We start from the raw sequence: 25296 nt of genomic DNA on the forward strand, positions 1-25296 counted from the left end.
CTCCATTCTTTTGGGAAAGGATCAATGACCTGCTAGGTAGGAATCGGGTTTAAAAAAAATGAAGCCTATGAGAAAGTACTGCCGTACTGTGTGTTGTATTCATTTGCTGCTACTGCAGTCATCCTGTAAGCTTCCTTTCTATCATTGACACTCGCCCTAGGAGTGCGTGACAAATGTGGGGGTTGTTTTTTACATTAGTGTACATATAGGACCAGAAAGCTGTCATATAGTAAGTGTTCACATATAAACATTAAAATATTGGTCACTGGTAGTGCCCTAAATCCTATTCTTAATTAGCATACTATTAATATTCTTGAAGAGCAAAGAACAGAAGGGAGAGACCATGTGACATGGGATTCAAAGATAGACCAATGATTGCCCTGCCTTTCATGTGATATTGGAGTTACAATATCTCACTGGACGAGCACTTAGCCATTGACTTACATTCCCAGCACTGCCTCTTATAAAGATAGGTGTGGCCGAGTCTTCAGCGTTCTGTCTTTTAACAGAAACCCCACTATATGTAAGCATGTCTGAAAGACTGGTAGAATGTTCTACCCAACTTTCTTCTGGGTGGCCTAGCATCCTCCTGAAATGCCACCAAAAGTGTCTCGGCTATTAATGAGGAGAGGTGATTCTCACCACAGCACAATTTGTGCCGCACAAAGTGCAAAACCAGGCTGCTGTGTGAGGCCCTGCTTGAGACACAGATCGAGAAAGATGATAGCAGACAGGAAAAACAGCATTTTCCTACATACGTCCTAAACACCCAGAGGAAACTGGATCATAGAGAGGGTATGGGCAGGAGAGAGGTAAGTATGTGAGGCCTATGGGAGAGGCCTTGGGTATGAGACACAGGTGAGGTTCCTAGCAACACAGGGGAAGCAGAAGTTACCACATAGTATATAGTGACATGTGAGTAGTTTTACACTTGCAGAGGAAACATCACTAATTTAGAAAATACTGAACATTTTTATTTTCCGATAGTTAATCTTCTGGCCCCTGTTTCTTTGTTGCCTTATCTACTGAATATTAGAACCAATAAAGAAGCCTTAAAAGTTCTGGAATCATTCACAAGACTGAAGTAATTGGTCCTACAAATCCTACAGGTCTGTGTGTTTAAATGGCTTTTGGTCATTCATTGGGTTGAAAGTACTTTTTGCTCATTCAACTTTTTGCTGAGAACGTTGGGTCTCCTTAATCCAGCGTGCCCTAAATACTGGTCAGAAAGATCTCTGTTCCCATGTGTTCCATTCACCCTTGTCTCATTCCTGCTTACTCCATGCTGCCATTTACACCAAATTCTTACTCCATCTGGATGTTCCAGGCCTGACACTTTGCCCTTTTTTTTCTCTTACAAACCTGTGACTAGAGCATGGCATGGAAAAGAGAAGAGGAGGACAGAGCAAGGACAAATAGAAAACAGTTGAGATGCAGTAGAAGAGAAGTCAATGGGAGGCTCTGCTTGTCATGTGCCCCAACATTCTGAGCCATGGAAAGCACCCCACTCTCTTTGTCTCTCTCTCATGCTCTCTCGCTCTCTTACTCTCTCTCCTCTCTTCTGTCACTCTCTGTGTCTCTGTGTCTTTCTCTGTGTGTGTGTCTCTCTCTTCCCCTGTCTCTTCTCTCTCTCTATCTCTCTCCCCCTTCCCCTCCCCCTTTCCCCCCTTCTTTCTCTCCCTTTTCCCCTCTCACCTCCTCTCCTAATATCTACTAGCTTCTGGTGCTATGAAAATTACTTAATCATTTACAACTAAATAGCAACTAAACTTTTGAATTCAAAGCAAGTCTCTCTGACTTAAAGACCAAAATGTTTCCCTAGCTTATATTCCATCTCCAAGCCACATAATATACCCTCGGTAATGAATACAGTAATTAATGACTTCCCAGATGCTAGCTGAGCTTGTTTTTTAAATTCCCTGAGTTAAATAAGTTGGGAGAATGTTACAAGAAGATTAGTTAGGGAAAAAAAATCGTGTACCATTTATCAGCCCAGAACATTCAGAATTGTCACTTATAAGAAATAAGCTCATTATTAATGGAAGATTACTTTGCTTTTCTTTATGTGACTATTTTAAAAATTAACTTTTTCATTATTGCAAAGCTAATGAATGCATATTCATCTAATACAAATTGGGAGATAAAGATAAGCAAATAATACAAAATTAAACACACCCACACCCCCTCCTCATAGATATAACTGTAATAAGTACCATGGTATCTATCTTCCTAGACTTTCAGGGGTTTTACATAGGTCTTTTTAAAACATTGTAGTGTTTCCCCTACCACTTTACATCTGCTGAACAACATTCTGTATCAATACATTTGCCCTTTTATGCTTACTTATTGAGGTTAATAATTTTGTTTGACTTTACAACATAGTTGTTTATTCAAAAGTCAGAAACTGATGCTTAATGAACCAAAAGAGCACGGGTGTGGCTGTTTGTGGACATCTAGCAATTCAAAACACAGCTCAAAACAGAAAGACAATTATACCCCGTTTAAAGGTTGTGCATGTTTTCTACGGCCCTTCTACTCACATAGCTATTGCTGACTTCAAAGGAAAGTCAGGACAGAGGAGGTCCAGAGGATAAGGTGTAAAATGAGAACCAGCTTATGTTAAGAGATTAAAGGGAAGTTCATCAAAGACTTAGCTTAAAAGTGCTAGTCTGTGACTTGCCTTGGCCTATGGCCCCCAAATATTCAACAGAACAGAACTTTCTTTGAAGTGATTAGAAGTGCTGATACTCAGAGAGATCTCTGGTCAATGGGATTTACCAAGTAGCACTGGAAGGAGCTAGCATTGTTGCCTATTCTGAGCTCTTTGCTTGTCTCTAAATGCTATTTCTTTGGGAGAGTGCAAACACTAGGATTAGAGAGACAAAAACAAAACCAAAACAATAACAACAAATTAAAAAAAAACCGCTGGCCTGAGAGTGAATATTAATCGATTTCCCTTAATGGTGATGTGTGGGAAGTTCACATGCGCTCAAGGACTGACTTTTTTGGTCTCATAAGAACAGAATCTCAATTAACACCATTATTTTTAATCAAGGTGTATGATGGAATATGTGGTATTCTAAGCAATAAACTTTGCCTACTACTCCCACTGCTCATTGTGCAAGTTTATTACTTCTTTATGATTTCTCAGTCGTCTCTGTAATCCTATGGTGTTCACATAAGCCACCCACTTCCCTAGGAGTGAAGGAGTGGACTCTTTCCCAAATGTCAGTGGCTTTTACAACAAGTACTTTCAGTTTTGAAAGCCAGAAAGCTCCAAAAAAATTGTGCATAGTATGGTTCTAGAAGATTTTCAGTTAGTGTGTTCAGAATCCACATTTCTGGGATTTTTTACCTACATGACAGTCTTCTTATTTGGGGCATTGATTCACTTTCTCTTGCAATCTTGATTTTCTTCAGAGTACAGAAAAAAATATTTTCTTCTCTATGATTTTAAGGTGTTCTTGACTTGTCTTGTTGTGTTAAGACTAGAATTCTTCTTGGGGAGTCTTGAGGGAGCAGTGTTTTGACTCCATGAGAACAGTACCATCATAAGAGAAATGGAATTAATTCCAATATTAGCTGCCATGGAGATTGTGGGGATGGTTTTTGTCAAGGTGGAAAATTCGAATTGGGCTTTTAAAATGCCTGGAATTTCAAAGGGTGAAAAATTGCAAAAGATACAGTAGCAGCAGACAGGGCTGGAACAACCAGGTCAAAGTTTTAGAAGCAGAAAACTGAGCTGCTTCACAGCAGAAACTGATTTGATTGGGTCAAATGACTCGTGTGAGGAAATAAAGACAGAAGCTTCATTAGCTGTACCAGATTAAAATATGCTGTGGAATCTGTGAGAGTGTTCGTTGTACTTGTTTTGTTTTGGGTTTTTAATGAATATAAAAGACTGCATTGAAACCTTGGCTGGAAAACACCAAAATGTTTTGAGAAACATTAATCTGCTTACAGAATGCAGGGTGGACTACAGTGAATGGGGCTGGGGCCAAGGCTTGGCGGAAAGAACATGGCCTGCCATTGAATGAAGAGTTGAAATGGAGCAGATAGAACAGATATGGAGACAGTTAAATAGGAACTGGGATGCCTTGTGGGAGAAGAGGACTCAGACCAAGTAAATAATTACACTCCATTAAAAAAGTCAGTTGATAGATATACAAAGAGATTATGACATCAGTAAAATGGTTGGGCAGAGTGTGTCCACAATGAAAAACTCAGAGAAGCTTCATTTGAACACAAACCCTGAGTGAGACATTGAGCTCAGGGGAGTATAGAGAGGGTCATTTTCCTTATAGGTAGAAGTCACAAAACTTTAGGGAAGAAGTGTGACAGGTTCTAAGTCTTGAGTCATAGAAACTGAAAGGAAACAGAGGGGGAATCCAAAATGTGGGATGAGTAGGTAGGGAGGAAACACGGAAGTATTCTGGCACACTGGGTAGGCTTGTCTTGGGGGAACAGGGATAAGTAAAAATTTAGAAAGGGTAATGGGAAGAGGATGGCTTCAAGACCAAGCTAAAGAGTTTGTCATTAACTTGAGAAATGACAAGCCACTGACATTTTTGTGGACTGTCGTGGCTAGTGCAAAGGGGCCGGTAGGGGGTGTAACCTGAAAAATGAGCAGCATATATAAGAGAGAGCAGGGGGGATGAATGAATCAGCAGGCAATGAAGACGGAAACGGGTAGACACCAGCATGGAAAAGAGGTATCAGTAAACAGGTTAAGGGATTATAGTTAGCAAATGGGTGGAACTCAATCCCGAGAGTCTGTGCTAATTATCATACATAGCATATATAGCACATATAAGGTATAAAGCATATATAGCATAGCATGGATGTGGGGAGATGGGTGTTTGGGGGTTAATTCCAAAGAGGTTTAAGAATTATACACGAGGTACTCAGCAAGCAAACATCCAAAAGTTGGATAGAATTAGGAGATTGAAGCTCAGTTGTAAAACTAATTTACCATACCAAGACCAAAAAATCCACACAGCTCATAGACTTTTTGAAGTTATTCATTAATTTACTAATTAATTAATCAATGGGTTCAGAAAGTGAAGTACTTTCAGAAGCTCACTTGAGTACATATACTCTGCTGACATAGATGAATTCTCAATTGCTCCTTTGTTTACACCACAAAACAGTTCAAGTCACTATGAGAAAGGAAGCATGATGGAATGTAGGGTGAGGGGAATCATGTGCTCTACTCCAAGTGTGGAAATATACGAGCCTTGTGACTTACTCCAGTCTTCAGAATGTAAAACATGCATATTTTACCAGTTATAGCATCTAAAAGTATGTGTCTTACACACTGTAAATACCCTGTGCTTTCACCACAGTTTTCAAAGACGTAAGAGTGAACTTCAATAACTCTCATGTGCTCACAACCAATATCGTAACAGACTCGACATAAACAAGTGCAAATCAGGCATGAATTTTAACTGCAAAACTTTGTAAGACTGCAGAGATAGCTCAGTGGGTAAAGGCTCCAAACTACAAACCCGGCCACTTGAGTTTGATCCAGACACACATTGACCACAAAGAGAGTAACCAACTCCTGAGAGCTGTTTTCTCTGTGGCTCACCTGTGTACACACACACACACACACACACACACACACACACACACACACACACACACAAATATATAAAAATGTAAGAGAAATTTGCAGAACTGTAAGCAAAATACAAAGATGACAAACTGACCTTAGATCCTGACTGAGCCAATAAATATCCATTAGCAGTCAGACTTGCATCCTTTGGAGTTTCAGGGATATTTTGAAAGGTACAGAACCCGGTAAAGCAAACAGCAACTAAAAGTTTCCAGAGTGCAAAATGACATTATGTTAACTCTAGGCCACCGTGACCACAACAAAGTAGGCCTACAATTCTTTTTTTCCTTGAAGTAGTAAGTAGCAAGAGACTCAATTATTGGAAGCCAGATTCAGGAAGACATACTAAAGAGAGCACTTAGAATGGTGGACTTGAGCCATCCAGAAATATAATGAAGCCACTATAATAGTAAAGGGAAAAGGGACTACTGACAGATGCTATCATGATGCCATCAGAATAGACTATTATTTAAATGCAGAGAAAAGAGCATCTGTCCAGCTGACATGTCCAGCTTGCTTAAGCAATACATCTTTCATTGCGTTTGGTCCTTTCTCTGGTCTTGCAGCTGCTCGACTGATCCAGAACATGGATGCCTCTGCTGAGCCATGTACGGACTTCTTCAAATATGCTTGTGGAGGCTGGTTGAAACGCAATGTCATCCCTGAGACCAGTTCCCGATACAGTAATTTTGACATTCTAAGAGATGAACTAGAAGTCATTTTGAAAGGTTAGTGTTGACTGTGTCTGTGAATTCAATTTCTCTCCTCTTACATCCATTTTTTAAAAGACGTAGCTGCTGGACATTATAAGAAATTTTGCAAAGGATTAGGGTTGATAATTTCCTCCAGGATTTGCAGACCTTCATTGAGTTACCCAGAGGGTAGTAGACACCAAAATGGATGTGTTGGCATATCTTAACATTCTTGCTTTAATTTTATATACACATGACCTAAAGCTCAAGTGATGACATCATCTCAAGTGATGGTGTGCTCATGTCATTTTACAGAAGAGCAATCTTTAATGGTTACTATCAAATCATTTCTACTGACTCCCCTACTCAGCCCTGTGCTGTGTTAAAGTTGCTAACAATTTCACCAAATCTTGTCTTCCATAAAAGTGGAGAATGCTTGGACACATCACTATCTATCCCTACTTCTCTTCTCCTTTAGAAGTTGCTTTGTACAAAAAATATGTTCCCTATTTTAATGCCTATTCAGGAAAAACAACCCATTTGGATCATCAATAGCACATTCACACAAAGAAAATTACCTTCTAGTCATCAAGAGGATTGTCCACACTAATTCCCCAATTCCTTCCTACTATTTGTTTTGTTTTTAATCTGAACTTCCAAAAAAAAACTGGTACCTGTGGCTGAGAAGCGGACGAGCACATGCGTCCATACATACCAGCAGTTCCCTCCAAAAGACTTGCATGTAGCTTAGCTAGAGGAGTAAACTCTACTTATGTTCTGAGAATGAGGACTGGATTATTCTCAAGATTTTAGAATGAAGAGGGGAAAACATTTATTTTTATTTAGAGCTATGTTGAAATGCTAATGACAGCTCCAAATCAACCATTGTATTGATACACTTTACTAAATGCTTGATTTCAGATGTCCTTCAAGAACCCAAAACTGAGGACATAGTAGCAGTGCAGAAAGCAAAAACTTTGTACAGATCATGTATAAATGAATGTAAGTGTTCTCTGTTTGTAATATGTATACATATATATGTAACAAAATATGAATAGAATATGCAGACCCTCATTCTGAATTTGTTTTCATTATCTCACAAAGCTGCTATTGATAGCAGAGGTGGGCAACCTCTGCTCACACTGTTACCAGATATATATGGGTGGCCAGTAGCATCACAAAACTGGGAACAAACATATGGTAAGGCAATTTTCTTTATTTTTTAAATTAATAATTTCCACTTTATAGTACTGCTAATGAATCACAGCTTCAGAAAATATGTTTCACCTTCTGTTCCTTTAGGTACTTCTTGGACAGCTGAGAAATCTATTGCACAACTGAATTCTAAATATGGGAAAAAGGTCCTCATTAATTTTTTTGTTGGCACTGATGATAAGAATTCTACCCAGCATATAATTCATGTAAGTATGTGCATCAGGCAGCCAACACTATCTCTAACTTGTAATGAAATTTCCATGTGTGTTATTTTCATTGATATTTGAGTAATGCTAATTCTTCCTCTCAGTGCATGAACGAAGGTGTAATAAATCCCTGCCCTGGCTCTCAGCCCTAAGATTCCATGTTGAAAGGATTTTCTTAGCTATAAGTTTTCGACACGCAGCCCAGTCTGTTGCCTCTATTTAAGATAACTCCCCAGGATCCTCTTATTATGAAAATAGCCGCCAGTTTCTTTGTATGCTTTATGCTTTGGTTTACATAAAGTAATGTAGGTCTGGAAACCAAAAATCCCTCACTAATTTAAAATAAAAATCATAAAGAGGGTTTGAACACAGTTTTCATTCTCACTGTGCTTTTAATTTCAGTTAAGATAAATAAAATACCGTCCTTTTAATGATCCTTCATGTGGAGTTGTCCTATAGCTCTTTCAACAGAACAGTGTGTGTTTGTGTGTGTGTGTGTGTGGGTGTGTGTGGGGGGTGTGGGGGTGTGTGAGTGTGTGTGGTGTGTATATGTGTGTGTGAGGGGTGTGGGGATGTGTATGAGGTGTGTGTGTGTGTGGTGTGTATATATGTGTGTGTGTAGTGTATGTGTGTGTGTGTGGTGTATGTGTGTGTGTGTGTGTGTGTGTGTGTGTGTGTATTTCCTCTGGATGGGATTGGACTCCTCAAAATTCATGGATTCCCGTCTTCATCTATGAGTGCCCTGATTTGCTATCTGCATCCATTCTAATGCACTGAATAGAAAGCAGTCTTACAAGGCAGTCAGTATGTCCACTTGTACTTATCATCAGTGCCCAAAGTGGAGCACATACACAGAACAGCAGAGACTCTCTTCTCATATGCCCAGCTAATGTCTGCTCCTGCTAAAACCCCTTCGAACACACATATCTTAGGGGGAGTCTTCTCCATGCCTCTTTGGGAGACAATCTCAAAATTTGTTGCAAAATTTACACTGGCAAATAGGTACACTGTAGTGGTTTTCTATGCCTCCATCTCCACAGACCCAAATAAACTTGGAAGAATACAACCTACTTCTACCAGGGTGGGGCAAGCAAACATGGCTTGAAAGGGACCATATTAGAATACCCAGAAGCTGGGAAGTTCTGTAAATGGGTAATTTCATAGTTCACTGGGCCAAGATCCTCCTTATATCTTCTGTTCTGAATTAAAAATCATTCTCAGTTTATTTTTAATTCTAGTTTTCTTTGGTTTCATTACATATCAACAATGAAATCCCCCAGATTATATAACTACCCATGTAGTTATCACTTACAAGTACTGTAGAAATTGTTCCTTAGCTGTTTACTTCATTTCCACTTGTTGCCCATACAAACAGTACAGAGAGAGGGCCTAGTCTATTCTATCCAAATGTTTTGTATTTGCTGAGTAATTTGTTTTCCTTGGTGTATTTTTTTTATAGTTTGACCAGCCTCGACTTGGCCTCCCTTCCAGAGACTACTATGAGTGTACAGGAATATATAAAGAGGTAAATAAAAGCAGGGGGAGAAAAGAAGCCGACATAGATACTGAGTCATCTGTGCAAATGTTTAATCATGAAAAGGACTAAAGTCAAATTTAAAACTCTTTACAATTTTTGCTGTGGAAAAGCCAAAACCAATCTGTGCTGAAGTTCCTTTGATAGAATGAACACTACGACTCAACTAGTAGAAATCAAACAAGAAAGCTTGGAATTCTGCCCGCAAATTTTGATTCTTAGTTTTTAAGTCACATGATCTATTTTTAAAATTCACCCTAAGATGTTTCCATTCATGTCTAAAGTGGATCATTTAAAGAAAACAAAAAGTGTCTGATGAATCAAATCACAGAACACTGGGATGAACAGGTCTGGTGACACGTACTCTTCTAGAACTTCCTGATTCTATTGTCAGATAACTATGTCAAAGGGATATCTGCTTCCTTCCCAAAGCACGCAAGACACGGAATCACGTCATACATGGCTGCTGTTGACCTGGAAAACATTTTACTATCTCCACCTAGCTTTCTTGCCTTAGGTTGATGAGACTGTGTTCTTGTTTCCTGATGGAAGGAGCTCCATCAGACAAAATGAACAGTCAAATGTGATTAGATGTCTGAGGGCAGGCTTTTGTCCTACAGATGCTTTTCTCATAGTTCTTTTAACACAGAAGAACTGTCTTAGCTGGGTCTGCTTTTCCTGACCCTAAAGAGTAACATTTTGATAGTATGACTGGGATCATTTCTTAGCTGAAATTAGTTAAAAAGTTGCCGTGCCTTGCATTCATGTTATGTTCAAATAACATGAAATAAGCTATGTGTTGGAGTAGATACACAGTACAGAAATTAAGAAAAGTACCTACAGCATGATACTAAAGGCCACAATTAGTAGTAAAGATAATTAAATGGAGGTAGGATATCAGAGTGATCTAGTGGCTCTGTGCGCTGCAGCTGTTGGCTTTAAGAAGTGTCAGCTGCTTCCTGTTTCGGAGTTAAAAGTGAGGGAGGAATGTCAAAGCATATCTTAATTTTCAACTCAGGACTTGTTCATATTTACAGTTTTAGATTTTAAACTGTTGTTTCCCCCTCAGTCCTTAGATAGCTTTTATTTGTTTAACATTTCTGATCTTAATCTATGCCTGGTTATCAAGGTGGTGACATTTCTTCCTTTTTCCCCTGGATAAGATTTTTATTAAGAAGAGAGTATAGTCTATGAATTTTTTTTCAGTGTTAGTCACAATGTCAAACATATGACAAACTGGCCGTTTGGGGTTTGCATCTAATGCAGATGCATTTTTACTTAAACCACAAGGGTTTTTTTTTTTTTATGTGAAAATGTGAATTGTCCATTCTGTTAGAGAATTGGGGCCTTCACTTAGTCACGCACATTTCTTTCTTGGCCTATAGATTTAGAAACTGAAGTTTGCATTTGCAAAAGTCTGTGCAGCCAGAGCTGTTCTAGTCACTCCATGGAGATAGAGCATAATTTTCCAGGTCTCTGTAGCCGTCATCTAGACGCTAGATCCTAGAGGATTTGATTCACATTGGCTTTCTTGTCTCTATAGGCATGGAAGTTTGTATTGGACTGGATTTTGTCTAAGCCACAATAACAAAAACACTCAAAATTATAGTGCGGGAAGCAAGAGATCATACGTTTCTGTCTCCCTTTCCAATCTCAAAGCAGGCAGATCAAGTGAGATAAGACACATGGGACTCCCTGAGCTCTCAGCTGCCTTTAATTTTATTGTCCTACCCTCAACCTTTTCTGGAATTCACATTAGTCTGCCAGGTCAGAATTGGCTTGTTGTGCAGAACTCATGTATAAGGTCAAAGGGAACTGGAAAAAAGGGAAGTGATGGACCATTTCCTCTAAGTTCTTAATTAATAGGTTTTGATATTTCTAAGAAAGGGTTTGCACCACTGAATATAAAAGAGGGTGGAAAATGCCAGCTGAATTTTCTCCTGATTTTCATTCTGTTGTAAATTGGATTGTTTCTTTATTTATAAGTCAGGCAGTTCAAATTTTTGTTTGTCTGAATGCTACTGATTTTGTGTATTGGCTTCCTTTTACTCTGTTCAGTTCTAACACTATTTTTGATGACACCTTCTATGCATGAGAACATCCAGTTGGCAAACACTGTCTCAGTGTTCTCTACTTCCTTTCCCACACGGATACTGTTTATTTCTTGTGCTTGCCTTAACTTTCTGGCTAAGACTTTTAGAACTATCTTGAGGAGACATCCATGTCTTTTTTTTTTTTTTGTCAAATGTATTTTATTACCAGTAGTGGAAGTTATAGGTAGTTGACAAAAAAATAAGGTAAAACATCTACAACTAAAGATATCAAAGTGCTGGGTACAAAGTACATCAGAAGAGTGATGGTGAGACATCCATGTCTTATTTCTGATCTTGGATGGAAAACACTCAACTTTTCATTGTGGCCTTTATTGCGCTGAAGTATTTTTTTTTAATTTATGCTTTTGAGAATTTTTTTCCATCACTGGAGATGATCATGTGGTTTTGTACTTTATTTTGTTATTATATTGTTTAATGTCTATTGATCAATTATTTCTGGATGATACCTGTATACTTTTTCCTGACATAAATTCACCTTAATCTTAATCCTGGTCTTTTAAAAATGTTCTGTCAAACACTTATCAGTAATTGGCTGATGACTTTACTCTGGTCATCGTCTCAGTTATTTACCCAGTGTTTTCTTTTATCTTAGTGATTTTGCCTGGCTTTAGAATCAAGTTGGGGTCATAAAATTGGTTTGTGACTTTTCTACTCTTTCTACTCTTCATGAAACAGTTTGAAAAATATTGCCACTGGTTCTCCTTTAAATGCTTAGTCAAGCAGCAATGAAGCCATCGGAAGTAACATATGTCAGCCTCCTTTTTTCTTGAACATTCTAAAATTTCAGATAGATCTAATAATATGGACAGGGACATTTGGTTTTCATCAGATGAGTTTCTCTGGAACTGGAGGGGGTTTACAGACTCCAAAAAGCAATGACAAGAGAAAAGGAGACTGACTCAGGCTTGTTGAGTCCTTTGTGAAGAGAATGCACTAAGGTGGTATAGATGAAGTACATCCAACATGAATAGATATGCAAAATGAACAGAAACACAGATTTTTTTCACCAATGCATACACTCTCATGAATAGTCTTTTGTTGGTTTATTGGATTTGAGTTCCATGAATCCGCTATGGTTTTGCACATGGAAGACACATCCACATTCTCTCTCTCTCTCTCTCTGTCTCTCTCTCTCTCTCTCTCTTTCTCTCTCTAATATATATACATATATATACATACAATATCTTCTCTTCTCTCTATATATGTAGATGGATATAGATATAGATATAACAAAAGTGTAAATATCTATTCTGAGAAAACAGGGTAAAGGGTAACATTGCCCATAAAAGATAATCATTCCCATTCTTGGAATGTCAACCAACTATCTCATATGCAAAAGTCCTCTTTAAAGAGAAATAATCTTAATTGTCTTCAAAACAAAAGACCCTCTTCAGAAAGGCCCCTGAGGTTTGAAGGATTAATTTCAAGACTTCTTTTTCTCTTAACTTTTTACTAAATCAAGGCTAATTATCTTGGCCTCCTTTGTTAATAAATTTGTAAAAATTGGCTATCATTATAAATATTTTTGTGCTGTGTACTAATGTTTATCTGACAAAGAGAATAAGTTAGGGCACTAATTCTTATACCTGCTCTATATGTACCAATGACAAGGTTTTGGACAGTCACTTCAATACTTGGTTGAACCAAGTATTCATTCAATAAATAATTAAAATAAAATGGGAAAATTCAATGAGAAGTTGAATCTGAGAAGGGAAAAGTTGGAGATTAGGAGGTATGGATTCAAATGAAACAAGGCAATGGGTACAGAGAGAAGGGTGGGAGCTATGAATTAGTTTAGAACTCTTCTAAAACTGGTAGGCTTATGAAACATGGAGGCATGTTCGGGATAAGGATAAAGGGCTTGAAACATGGCCATAGTAGATAAAAGCCAGAAAGAGATGACCCAAGGCCTCTGTGTCTTAAGTCAGAGAAAAGACAGACTCCTCTTCCCCAGTCCACTAAATTCCAGGAAAGAGCACAAGCTGAGATTTGTAGTCAGAAAGATGAGCAGGCTCAAACAAATTGAGATTAAACATGGAGGGGGTTTTACTTGCTTGATCACTCAGAGTGCAAACTAATAAAACCTGCCATGGTCTGGAGATGTTCTGATCAAGTACAAATGAGTAAAACCTTCCTAATATACTTCAGTATAACATCAGTATTTTTATTTAATAAATATTCCTTAAATTCATGTCAGTGTGACCATATTTGTGCTGTCATTGAACTCAAGTAATGCAGGAATAAAAAAGACATAAGAGAGAGGGGAACTAGTGGAGGGACAAAATGTAAATTGAGGAAATATGATACCAATAAAATGGTGATGTGATAATGAGTGGGTGAGCAGATGAGCCATTTAGATTCCATGCCAGTTGGCTTTTTAAAAGCTCTCTCTGGCTGCAGTGTGTAAACTGTACTGTAATAGAGAAGAACTCAGAGGAGGTCACTTGGTCATTTATGTGAAGGAGTATGGTGGACTCTGATGAGGGTAAGTAGATCTAAAGTAACCTGCAAGATGGCCCACTTGTTATAGCACTTTAAGCTTCTCAGCTAGTACATATGGCCTATGTAGTGTCTCTGTTTGGTGGCACTGACATACATATGATACAAGGAGAACTATTGACCTCATTTTCTTCTTTCTGGATTCCAAGAAAGAGACTAAATCCAGAGGGTACATGCATTCAATAAAACATAAAGGGCCGTTTTATTTTCAATTTAGTAAATTTGAGAGGAGAATTTTTAGAGATTGAAAGCAGTTTGTGAAAAATCTGGTTCACAGCATATACAGTAAAACATTGAAAATCTTGTATAAACTTCCAGGTTCTTTCTGATAACCCAACAACCTCAGGCCCCTACGTGATCCCCTTGGGTCCTGTGTTCCTATTTTAGAGTTGTTTTTATGTTCTGCTATGTCTCATGTCTGGTTCCTAGGAATAGTTGTGTAATTCTATACGCACAATCTCTCTGTAGATAACAAGTTTCCGCCAGCAGCTGTATGCTGCTTAATGGAAAGTTTCTGAGCCTTTTAGATGGGAAGCATCTTTCCTACTTGGTGTTACATCTTTCTTATTTAGTACACTTTGTAGGTTCCATTAGTAAACATGCATAACACACAATATTCCCCAGCATTGATAGCTAGCTAGAACACAGTTATATGACTTCTCAGTTACTTACTTATAGGTTTACATTTTGTAGATTTTCTTCTAAGGAAGGAAAATACAGACAACTGATAAGAGCTGAGTGTCACAAACGTCTGACTAGGAAACTCCTGTTCTTCAGAGGTCACCAGCAGGGTGCCCAGATGTCAGCCAATCTGACTGGAGAACTTCTGCCTCTTTCCCGGATCTGGATGTCATTCATTAACAGTGATCTTAAAGTCTGAAGGGCAGCAGTAAAATGGCCTTGCTGTGTTCTTCTTTAGCAATTCTAATAAATATCAGCGTTTTCCCAGCTTTACGGGAATCTCCTCTTCTAAAGAGCTAGTTTATAAACACCATTATCTGCTGTTATAATATGGAAATCACTCTAACCAAAGCAATAACCCATGATATTAGGATTAGTCAATATTATTTTTTTAATGTGTGGTTTAAAACCCCACAAAATTACTGCTATATGGATTTTACACTGGCTCTTGAAAGCAATTATCCCTTTAAAAATACCCTTGTCAGTGCTAGGCTGGCTTTCTTTCTCTCTTTCTTCCTTTCTTTCTTTCTTTCTTTCTTTCTTTCTTTCTTTCTTTCCTTCCTTCTTTCTTTCTTTCTTTCTTTCTTTCTTTGCCACAGAAGAGAGCTTTAATTTTTTTTTACATTTTTTTGGATATTTTTTATTTACATTTCAAATATTATCCCCTTTCCCAGTTTCCTGTCCATAAAACCCCTATCCCATCCCCCCCTTCTTCTATAAGTGTGTTCCCCCTCCCCAGCCACCCACCCCTTCCTGCTTCCCTGCCCTGACTTTCCCCTATACTGGGGGGTCCAGCCTTGGCAGCACCAAGGGCTTCTCTTCCCATTGGTGCCCAACAAGGCCATCCTCTGCTACAAATGCAGCTGGAGCCATGGATCTGTCGATGCATACTCTTTGAGTAGTGGCTTGGTATTGTTCTTATGGGGTTGCAAACCCCTTCAGCTCCTTCAATTCTTTCTCTAATTCCTCCAATAGGGCCCCAGCTCTCAGTTCAATGACTTGCTGCTAGTGGTAGGTTCTATAGTCTTTTTTTTTTTTTAACAAAGGGCTACTAGATATTTTTGGGTTCTTCTCCACTGAGACAATCCTTGATTTACTATCTCTTCAGAGCACAGCCACTAAACATGAGAGCTCATTCTTATCCCTGCCCTGACAACTGTGTTCTTCTTTAAGACCCAAGAAAAGAAAGCTAAATTTCACTTTCAAAAATACCTCAGTTTCTCCAAATCTGTATACCTGGCATCATTTGGCATTTTACATGTTGAAAAATAAGAAAAAGATAAGGCCTTCAGTTAGACTCTTGCTACAGTGGGTTTGAGTTTTAAAGATACTACAGTGTGTGTTTTAATAAGAAGTGGTGGCCATGCTGGAACACATCCATCATAGCTCTGTGTCCCGGGAGCTAGCAATCTGAGGCTTCACCAGTTCAGCAGGACTGAACTGTTGTTTCATGATGTTATCCACTAAGGTTCCACAATCATCAGATACACTTATAAAGAATAAGAACCAGATTGCAGGCTCAGCAAAGTACCTAGAAGGATTCTTCTTGTTTTCTCACATCATTAACAAAAACTTATCTCGTATAACAAAGAGAAATCTCAAAAGAATAATATCAGAAAATTCAAATTATCATCTCCTTCAAAGGCAGTAGTAATTACCTGCTGAAAGCAGATGGATTTATATGCTTTGAAATATAGTTAATTCAAAACACTACATTCTTTTTAAGATTTATTTATTTACTTGTTTGCTTATTTATTTATTTTTTATGTATACAATGTTCTACCTACATGTGTACATGTCAGAAGAGCACACCAGCTCTCACTACAGGTGGTCATGAGCTCACCATATGGTTGCTGGGAATTGAACTTATGCTCTCTGGAACAGCAGCCAGTGCTCTTAACCTCTGAGCCATCTCTCCAGCCCAACACTACATTCTTATATTTTGGACTATGTGGTCCCATTAGGGATGAACCCAGACATGTTTCTTTACTTCAAAGTGAAACAAGAACTCTGATTAGCTTGAAATGGGAACAAACTTAATTTGGAAATGACCAATACAAAATTATCATTTCATTTCTAATACCTCAGTGATTGGATTTCTAAATACAAATTCACCCCCATACTTTATCCTATTAAAATATAGACAGAAGCACTACCTAGGTAATTGTAACATTACAGTGTATCCCTCAACAGAGAAAACACACATATCCAGAGAACTTGGTCTGTTTAGCATTTTTTGAGGGTCATAGGTAGCAGAATGTTTGATTTTTGATATTCACAGTAAATACACATTTTTAAACTCTTGCTTGATTTCACATTTTCACTTTACTATTTTTTTATGTTTGATGGTGAACACCTATAAATACACATGCCTTTATATTCAAATTGAATATAATGGTGTTCTTTGTGCTTGTAGTCCTTTCGGAGGGATATGAGATTCTTCTGAAACTGAAAGTGGTACACTCTTTTAGCGCACATTGTAGCCTTCATTTGTATTTACCCAAATACCAAATCTTGGAAGCATCAAAGATTCATTCACTTATCCCAGAATTTTGTGTCAGAATTCCCCTGGTAACAGTCACTTACCTTACTCAGAAAGTTTCTGCTGGAAACTTGAATTAGGGTCAATTTCAAAAGAAATAAGAAGATCACAATGTATTTTTGATGCCGACATAGAATGAAGGCTAATGAGTAGCAGGTGACTGAGACTTAGCAGAAGTGGCATTGAATTCTCCTGGTCTTGATGTCACTGAATTCAGTTAAGGCATTTGTACAATCCTGAAAAGGTTGGTAATGCAAATAGCATATAGTTCCTGCTTACAAATTAAATCATATCTGAAGATAAGATGTAAACATATTGAGTCTTTGGAAGAGATGGTATCTAAATCTATGGCATCTAATAGTAAAACGTCAAAGTAATGAGGGTATAATGGAAAAAAAATTACAACCTTTTGTTGTTTGTTGGATGAACTCCTGAGAGCAGCCTCAAAAAAACTTAACTTGACCCAAGATGAATCTGGGAAGGTGTTCTGATAATATTTTATGAATTTGTAACTCTTCATAAATGGTTGAAAAATACTTGCATATATACATATATATACATATATATATATATGCAAAGCCAACATGAAGAAAAAGTTTAGAAAAGAAAAAGAGGTAATATGTATTTAACAAGTGCTTTACAACTGTATTTTTGTGAACACAAAATAACATTTTTAAAAATAACCTAATCTTCATAGACAAATGACCACAAATTAAAACATTTAAAGTAATATTTTATTGCTGTGTCTCAGCTATAATTAAAAAAACCTGTACAAGCACTTAGAAAATATTTCCATTTGATTGTTCTTTTTCTTCTACCAAAATTAATATTTTAAAACTTCTATGTACCACAATGACTATCAGAAGCTTCCCCAACAACATATTATTTCTTTCTTTCAGGCTTGCACAGCATATGTGGATTTTATGATTTCTGTGGCCAGACTGATTCGTCAGGAACAAAGATTGCCTATTGATGAAAACCAGCTCTCTTTGGAAATGAATAAAGTTATGGAATTGGAAAAAGAAATTGCCAATGTAAAACATATTTTTTTCTGGGATACTGAATAATGTCAACCACTTTCTGCTTCATTCCTTCCTTTCTAGGTTGTTTTAAAAAAAATCGTAGCTCTTTAACCCAGTGATAAAAATGCATAGTCTAGTAATGGGTCATTAACTTCCAGAGCACCTTTGAAACTATAGGATTTCCTGAAATCCAAAAGACACACCAGGGTTGACAACCAGTTAAGAAGCTGTGTGTGGGCCAGTTGCCTCAAAATATTTCATGGGGAGTAGGAGATGTCCTAGTGGTTCAGGAAGACACATGCAAACACACGGCAGCTTTTCTCAACAATTTTACTTTATGTTAACTTGAAATACAAAGTGTCTGTCTAGATCCTCTCTGTCCTGCTAGGGACTTAGTCAGAAGTCAAAGTGATGCCACTGATTTCTGACTCTGAAACTGCTGAAGTCAGGAAAACAGAAAGACCCAAGCAACAGAGCCAAGGGTATTTCTGCCTTTCTCCTGGTTCCAGGCAAGCCCTTGGAGACTGAACTGGCACTCTGTTCTCTGAGTCTGCCACGCAGGCATGAGCAAGTAAACCCTGGCTTCCATCAATATTCGGGGTTGTGATTGAACCTGGCCTCAGAGTTCCTTACAGTGTAAGCTATTTTCTTATGTCCCCATGTGCTTACCACTGCCATCTGGCCTCTGCAGAAGAGTAAAGAATAATGGTCATGGAGAGTGATTTTATATTTGCCCTGGCTACATAAAAACAACCTCTCCACAACCAGAGTCAGCTTGATTGGAGGAGCAACTCTGTGGAGGACATTCGATAGGTTACTTGTAGTTCTCAGAGGAAAACTGAATTGCTAGAGGAGAATTTCTCGCCCTGGGAATTGATCACACCTATGTTCTCAGACCATGTCCCCCTTGGCCAGCCTTGGCTCTACAGTGGTCACTATATTTCCTGGTACATACATTGTGTTAGGTTTCCCCCACAAGTCAACATTATTCTTGTATCACAAGTGTTTATCTAGTATTGTGCATGTTGTCTTGTATGAAGGAGATATTCAACATTGGTTGTCTTCATCAATGAATAGATACGTTAACCCGAATATTGAAGGTCTTTTTGCTCAGTTCTCATTTCATACCATCCTCTTTGTGTCTCTCCATACTTAAAATTGCCTTTATTCTTCTCAAGCACTAACTTAGGAGTTGCTGACATAATTTTATCTTTCAGACTAAGTGAACAAAATTAACTCGGAAGCAATTGAGTATATGTCATTAGTCAGAAGGAAGGGTGGTCACAAAAGTAGGGTGGCCATTTTCTTTGACCAACTTGCTACCTACCTGCTGTAGACTAAAAATTTGCTGTGACAACTGCCATAAATTATTGTAAGATCTTTTGCATTTTCCTCCCCCCAGCTTAATTTTAAGTAGAATACTCAGTTACAAAATTGAGGGCAGAAGCCAGTATTTGAGAGATAAATTGGAGACGACTATATAAAAAAGTTATGATGCAAAACAGGTGCAGACCCAACTGAACTGATCATTAGCCACAAATGTTACTTAGGTGGCTTGGACGGTTACCAAGATGTTAAAAGATTTTTGAAGAATTTTAAGCTTTACGATCTGGTTAAATTTTAATTATTACAGCAAATTATCTCATGCTTACCCTATATTTATTTTCTATCATATATGATTATATTTTTCTAAAACCACAACCAACATTATATCCGTAGGCCACAACTAAACCAGAAGACCGAAATGACCCAATGCTGCTTTATAACAAAATGACATTGGCCAAGCTCCAAAATAACTTCTCTCTGGAGATCAATGGGAAGGTAAGTAGAAAGTTTTTAAATTTAATGTGCCCTTTTCTTATACCCATCCCTGATATTACAACTTTACATTTTACTTATTAAAATAAGTTAATTTCAAAATGAATGCTAATGACACTCATCATTTGACAACATGAGAAGTCTTGAGGTAGAGAGATATTTAAAATTGATATTTCTGAATTTAAGACAAATGAGTTTCAAAGGCAAAATTTATTTTAAGGGAAATTACAAGATTTTAAAAACTGTAGCCGAAAAGGGTTTGAAGAAGGTGCATTGAGAGGCCTTTGCATTGTCATTTGGTGTGAATTGTCAAGCAAGAAGATATTAAATTTCTTTTAAATTCTTAAAACAGACTAATTTATTCATAGAACTTTCCATGTTCTCATTCAGGCCATCTATGGAAGTATTCAGAATCAAAGTTAGAAACAGAATCAGGAAATAAGAAGAAAATCTGTCTTGGAATCTACTGAAGAATAGGACTTACTTATTTTTGTTTAGCTGGTTTCTAACGCCCTGCTTTGTGCTTTGAGAGGGTGTAATAGTAGCAGTAGCAATAGTGTTTGGTCTACATGCTTGGGACATGAACCTTGTTTTTAGAAATACATCAAAACTTCCACAGTCAACATTCTCTTTGTATCAAGTCTGTAATACTGGACTGATTCTGGTCAATGTTTTGCATGAGTTGGTCATTTCTTACATACACTTATTGACGTAATATATTAAGTAAACATGTTTTGAAAGACTTGTCCAAAGCAGCAAAGGGAAGCACGTACTTAGTCTAGCACTTCTTGCACAGTAAGGGACCTCTGTATATATAGATGAGAATCTAAGAGTCTGACGCAGTTAGACACTCAGTTCCCATATAAGGTACAATAGACAAGATTCCATCAGTTAGACATTCTCAATTTAGCTGCTGCAGTTCAAGTCCCATGAGCTTCTCTATAGAGCTAAGGTGAATAGCTCAAGGCATGTTCCTCTGTCTGGTTCCTCACCATCTCTGCTATAGCAATGTTCTGTTTGCAGCAGGAACTCTGCTCAGATGCACATATCTGTGTTTGAAATGATTTTTAATTCAGATCCACTTTTAAAAAAAAAAACAGTTCATAAGGACTGAGTAGCTGAAGGGTTTTACAACCCCATAGGAGTAACAACAATATCAACCAACCAGACCCAGAGCTCTCAGGGACTAAACCACCAACCAAAGAGTACACATAGAGGGACACATGGCTCCAGTTCTTTATGTAGCATAGGATAGACTTATCTGGCATCAGTGAGAGGGGGGCCCTTGGTCCTGTGAAGGCTTGTTGCCCCAGGATAGGGAAATGCCAGGGTGGTGAGTTGGGAGTTCATATATGAGTGGAAGAGCACCCTCATAGAAGGATGGGTACAGGTTTGCAGAGGGGAAACCGGGAAAGGGAATAACATTTGAAATGTAAATAAATGAAATATCCAATAAAATAACAGTTTACATATACTGCATTTTATAGACCAATGAAGTTTTATTTTTAAAATTACATTTTTCTTCTTCTTTAAAAATATTTCTTAAAGAAGAAATGACAATGAGCTTAATCTCTAATTGTGTACTCTGTATGCACAACAGAGATGTTTTTGTTCTTAAGCGGTTGGTCTAATTCTACTATCTAAATAATCATGTTGCAGAGCTAATCAAAAGATGATTGAACCAATTGACAAAAATCCCCCAAGCACAAACTGACTATCATATTAAGCATTTTATGATGCAGCTGATGCCCTTTACTGTGTGAACTTCTAACCATACTTCTTGGAACCCAAAAGAGAAAGCCATAATTACTAAATGTTTTACGCCTGCTTTTTCCCCAGCCATTCAGCTGGTCAAATTTCACAAATGAAATCATGTCAACTGTGAATATTAATATTCAAAATGAGGAAGAAGTGGTTGTTTATGCTCCAGAATATTTAACCAAACTTAAGCCTATTCTTACCAAATATTCTCCCAGGTAGGTATGTCAGAGTGCCCACGTCCTCAAATATGCATTTCATATCAGTCTTTAGAAGCTTTGCAGCCTCATCTTTTTTGTTGCTGGGTGGTGGGTTTTTTTATACAGAGATCTTCAAAATTTAATGTCCTGGAGGTTCATAATGGATCTTGTAAGCAGCCTCAGCCGAAACTACAAGGAGTCCAGAAATGCTTTCCGCAAGGTGAAGACAAAATCTCTCTTTTCTTAAGACTTAAAGCCTAAGGAGATACATGGTTATAAATGTTTGCCATGTACTGTTTGCTAGAATGTACTGATCGTTCCCAAGACACAAAATGCCCAGGCGTGGTTATTTTGCCCTTGTGTAGGAAGAGGTCATTCTTCTTGGACTTCGTCATCCTATGCTGGCCTGTTAGGACATCATGAGTAATAGCTCTGTAAGGAGTTACCCACGATTGTATCAAAGAATACATTAATTTGTTGTTGCCAGTGTGTTTCATTCCATCATAGAGGTACCTTTCTCTTGGTTTTGATTGACTTGATTTTCAGGCGCCCATGGCACATGGGGGACATACAAAGATAGACTTCTTTGTCATTGTGTTCTGTGGGGAAGTTAGAACATCTTATCTATGCAGTCATTTTAGTCCGGGTATAAAGAAAGGGGTCAGTAGGAAGTGAAGAAGGGAAACCCTAATATACTGGTTGATGTTCTGCCAAAGAACAGCCGCTTAGAAGTTCCAGTTTCTTCACCAAAGATAAAAATCAACCAATTTTGATACAGATCTGGGATGTGGCTCAATTGTGAGCATTCCTGAGCATCACTTTTACAAAACTGATAAGTAAACAAACTAGTGAGCACGGCCGCTCACACCTCCAATGCCAACACCAGAGAGATGGAGCGGGCCCAAAGGCCAGCATCATTCTCAGCTACATCATGAATTTGAGAGTAGTCTGGGCCACGTGAGACTTTGTCTTGAATAAATAAAGACTGCAAAAAAATATATGCTATTTCAGTAAATTGCCATTGCCTAAGCCAATCCCCCTATTGATACTAAAATTTATATATACCCAGTTTTCCTAAGTAGCTGAACTTCACTTAAGCTATTAAGAGACGATATGCGTTTTCTCGTGTATATGCTTTCCTTTCTGTTCCTTTATTGAACATTTCTTCACGTTTATGTTTGTATAGAAGGTACAAAGTTGTATTTTTCTCTCCCAAAGCTTTTCTGGAGGTTATTAACTTGTAATAGCTAAAAGTTCTACTGGGACAAGCCTCTGGAAAAATACCTTGTTTGCCGAAGCCCAATTTTTAAAGTAAAGCATCCAGTCAGATTACATTTTATTGTGGCTTAGGGACAGCTACTCTGTGAAGAGAAGCAATGAGCATTGCAGGAAGTTCAGCCAGACTTAAAGACCAGCATCTTGCAGACTGTTTGTTCTTACGGTTCACCAGCCCTGCCTCCTGGTCAGATGCTATTTGCCTTTTCTATTTTATAGGCCCTTTACGGGACTACATCCGAAACTGCAACCTGGAGACGGTGTGCCAACTACGTCAATGGGAACATGGAGAATGCTGTGGGGAGGCTTTATGTGGAAGCAGCTTTTGCTGGAGAGAGCAAGCACGTGGTAATGCTGTAGCACAGCACATCAGCATCTAAACAGCACCCTAGCAGCGCATTTGTTCGCTCAGCAGCTACAATCGTTCACATTTTTTGCCTACTTTTTATTAATTAGGCAAAGAATCTGTGGATCATTACATTCCGCAACGGTACATTCCGTTGTTCTCAACCGATTTCAACTTGTACTTCTTAAAAGTCTAGTTATGTCTCTGCCTTCCCCACGGAAGTCTAGCTGTGTCTCTGCCTTCCCCATGGAAGTCTAGCTGTGTCTCTGCCTTCACATTGCTTAATTGAAAGCACTTACCTGTTTCTCAGAAGCAGTGACTTTGAAATACACTGTCATGTATTAGACTTAAAAAGTTGTCTGTTGTCCAACTGACTATTTCCTTAAATACCAAAAGAGCAAGCCACAGTTTATTTGAAATATTAGAAAATAGATAGCGTATTTTCTAATTGCTAATAAAATTAAGACAGTGCAGTGTAATGACATAGTAAAACAACTTACTAAAATGCTGCTTCTTGCTTTATTGAGCCAACGGTGACATTGAGAGCTAATATCCTATTTGTCTACAAGAATAGCAAGAACTAGCACATTTTGAAGATGATTTTAGCTTTGTGTATGTAACACAATCTATTTAACTAAAAAATTTGAATAATAGCAGTATTTCTTCAAAATATAATGATCTTATACCCATTTTTGGGGTCAGAATTCATCTGTGAATGTACATTTCTGACCATACTACTGCATCTATAAGTACAGCATGTAGCTTCATTTTAAACTGTAATAAAGAATGAATGAACTCCTGGACCATATTTCTATATTAAACTATTAATAAGCTAATATCCTTTTGCTTTGAGGTTGAAGATTTGATTGCACAAATCCGTGAAGTTTTTATTCAGACTTTAGATGACCTCACTTGGATGGATGCTGAGACAAAAAAGAAAGCTGAAGAGAAGGTAAAGAGCAGTCAGGGCCATCGAAGCAAATCTACCTGTAGGAAAAGATCAACTTTAAAAATATATAGGAAAAGTATAAACAAAAGTTGCCTAACAGCTCAGTTGGTAAATGCTTGCCTTGTAAGCATGACCTGAATTCAATCTGAGTTTAATCTCTAAAACCCATGTAAAAAAAAAAAGTAGACATGGTAGAACAGGTTTGAGTTCCGGTGCTGCTAAGGTGGAGAGGAGCATGGCTTTGAAGCTCATGAGCCAGCCAGCCTCTCGTGGAGTTTCAGGACAGTCCGAGACCTGTCTCAGAGAAGTGTGGGGAAATGGTAAATAGAAATATGTAATGGAACAATTAAAATAAATATATTTAAAATAATAACATAGAACTAATGATAAACAGTGGGTGAATATGAGGTGGATCACAAAGAAACCTACTCCTCCCTCATGCAGTTGATGTCATTCATTTAACCTGAGAGGAGCTGCAGTGACTTTGGGGAGCAAGGGGAGCATAAACACCGAAGGAACCAATATTCAGGAGTGTATTACCACAAAGCTCATGGAGCCCTTATCTGTTTTCTCAGCTGAATCAGTGAAGTGGAAAGATAATTATATCCTCCAAGATTGGGAGCACTAAATGTTACCCGTTCTATAAGATTGAAAAGTCTGGAGAGAAGAAAAATCTCATAAAATAATATTGCACATGGAGCAACGGAGCAAATGGGAAAGCTGCAGCCTGAAAGGACAGACAGGGTTAAGAGATAAATTTCAAGCCTGTTTTTATTTTTCATTTTTTTTATTTTTTTTACCTAAAGCAAAGAGCCATTGCAAAGAGCA

At 37.9% G+C, this 25296-nt stretch overlaps 1 protein-coding gene across 5 annotated transcripts in view; it reads left to right on the plus strand.

Annotated features, from left to right (window-relative positions):
* The window catches only part of Mme (membrane metallo-endopeptidase), a 150556-nt gene that overhangs the window by 90115 nt on the left and 35145 nt on the right, over nt 1-25296 (plus strand). For all 5 annotated transcript variants that reach the window (XM_039101719.2, XM_039101718.2, XM_063281293.1 and 2 more), the window contains 11 exons: nt 6184-6345; nt 7231-7311; nt 7414-7509; nt 7612-7730; nt 9190-9255; nt 18000-18134; nt 19842-19943; nt 21780-21916; nt 22025-22118; nt 23393-23521; nt 24373-24471. In XM_039101719.2, coding sequence (XP_038957647.1) covers nt 6184-6345; nt 7231-7311; nt 7414-7509; nt 7612-7730; nt 9190-9255; nt 18000-18134; nt 19842-19943; nt 21780-21916; nt 22025-22118; nt 23393-23521; nt 24373-24471 — 1220 coding nt within the window. The remainder of the gene's footprint in view (nt 1-6183; nt 6346-7230; nt 7312-7413; nt 7510-7611; nt 7731-9189; nt 9256-17999; nt 18135-19841; nt 19944-21779; nt 21917-22024; nt 22119-23392; nt 23522-24372; nt 24472-25296) is intronic.

Source organism: Rattus norvegicus, chromosome 2 (assembly GCF_036323735.1).
Source record: "Rattus norvegicus strain BN/NHsdMcwi chromosome 2, GRCr8, whole genome shotgun sequence".
In the NCBI taxonomy this organism is placed as follows: domain Eukaryota; kingdom Metazoa; phylum Chordata; class Mammalia; order Rodentia; family Muridae; genus Rattus; species Rattus norvegicus.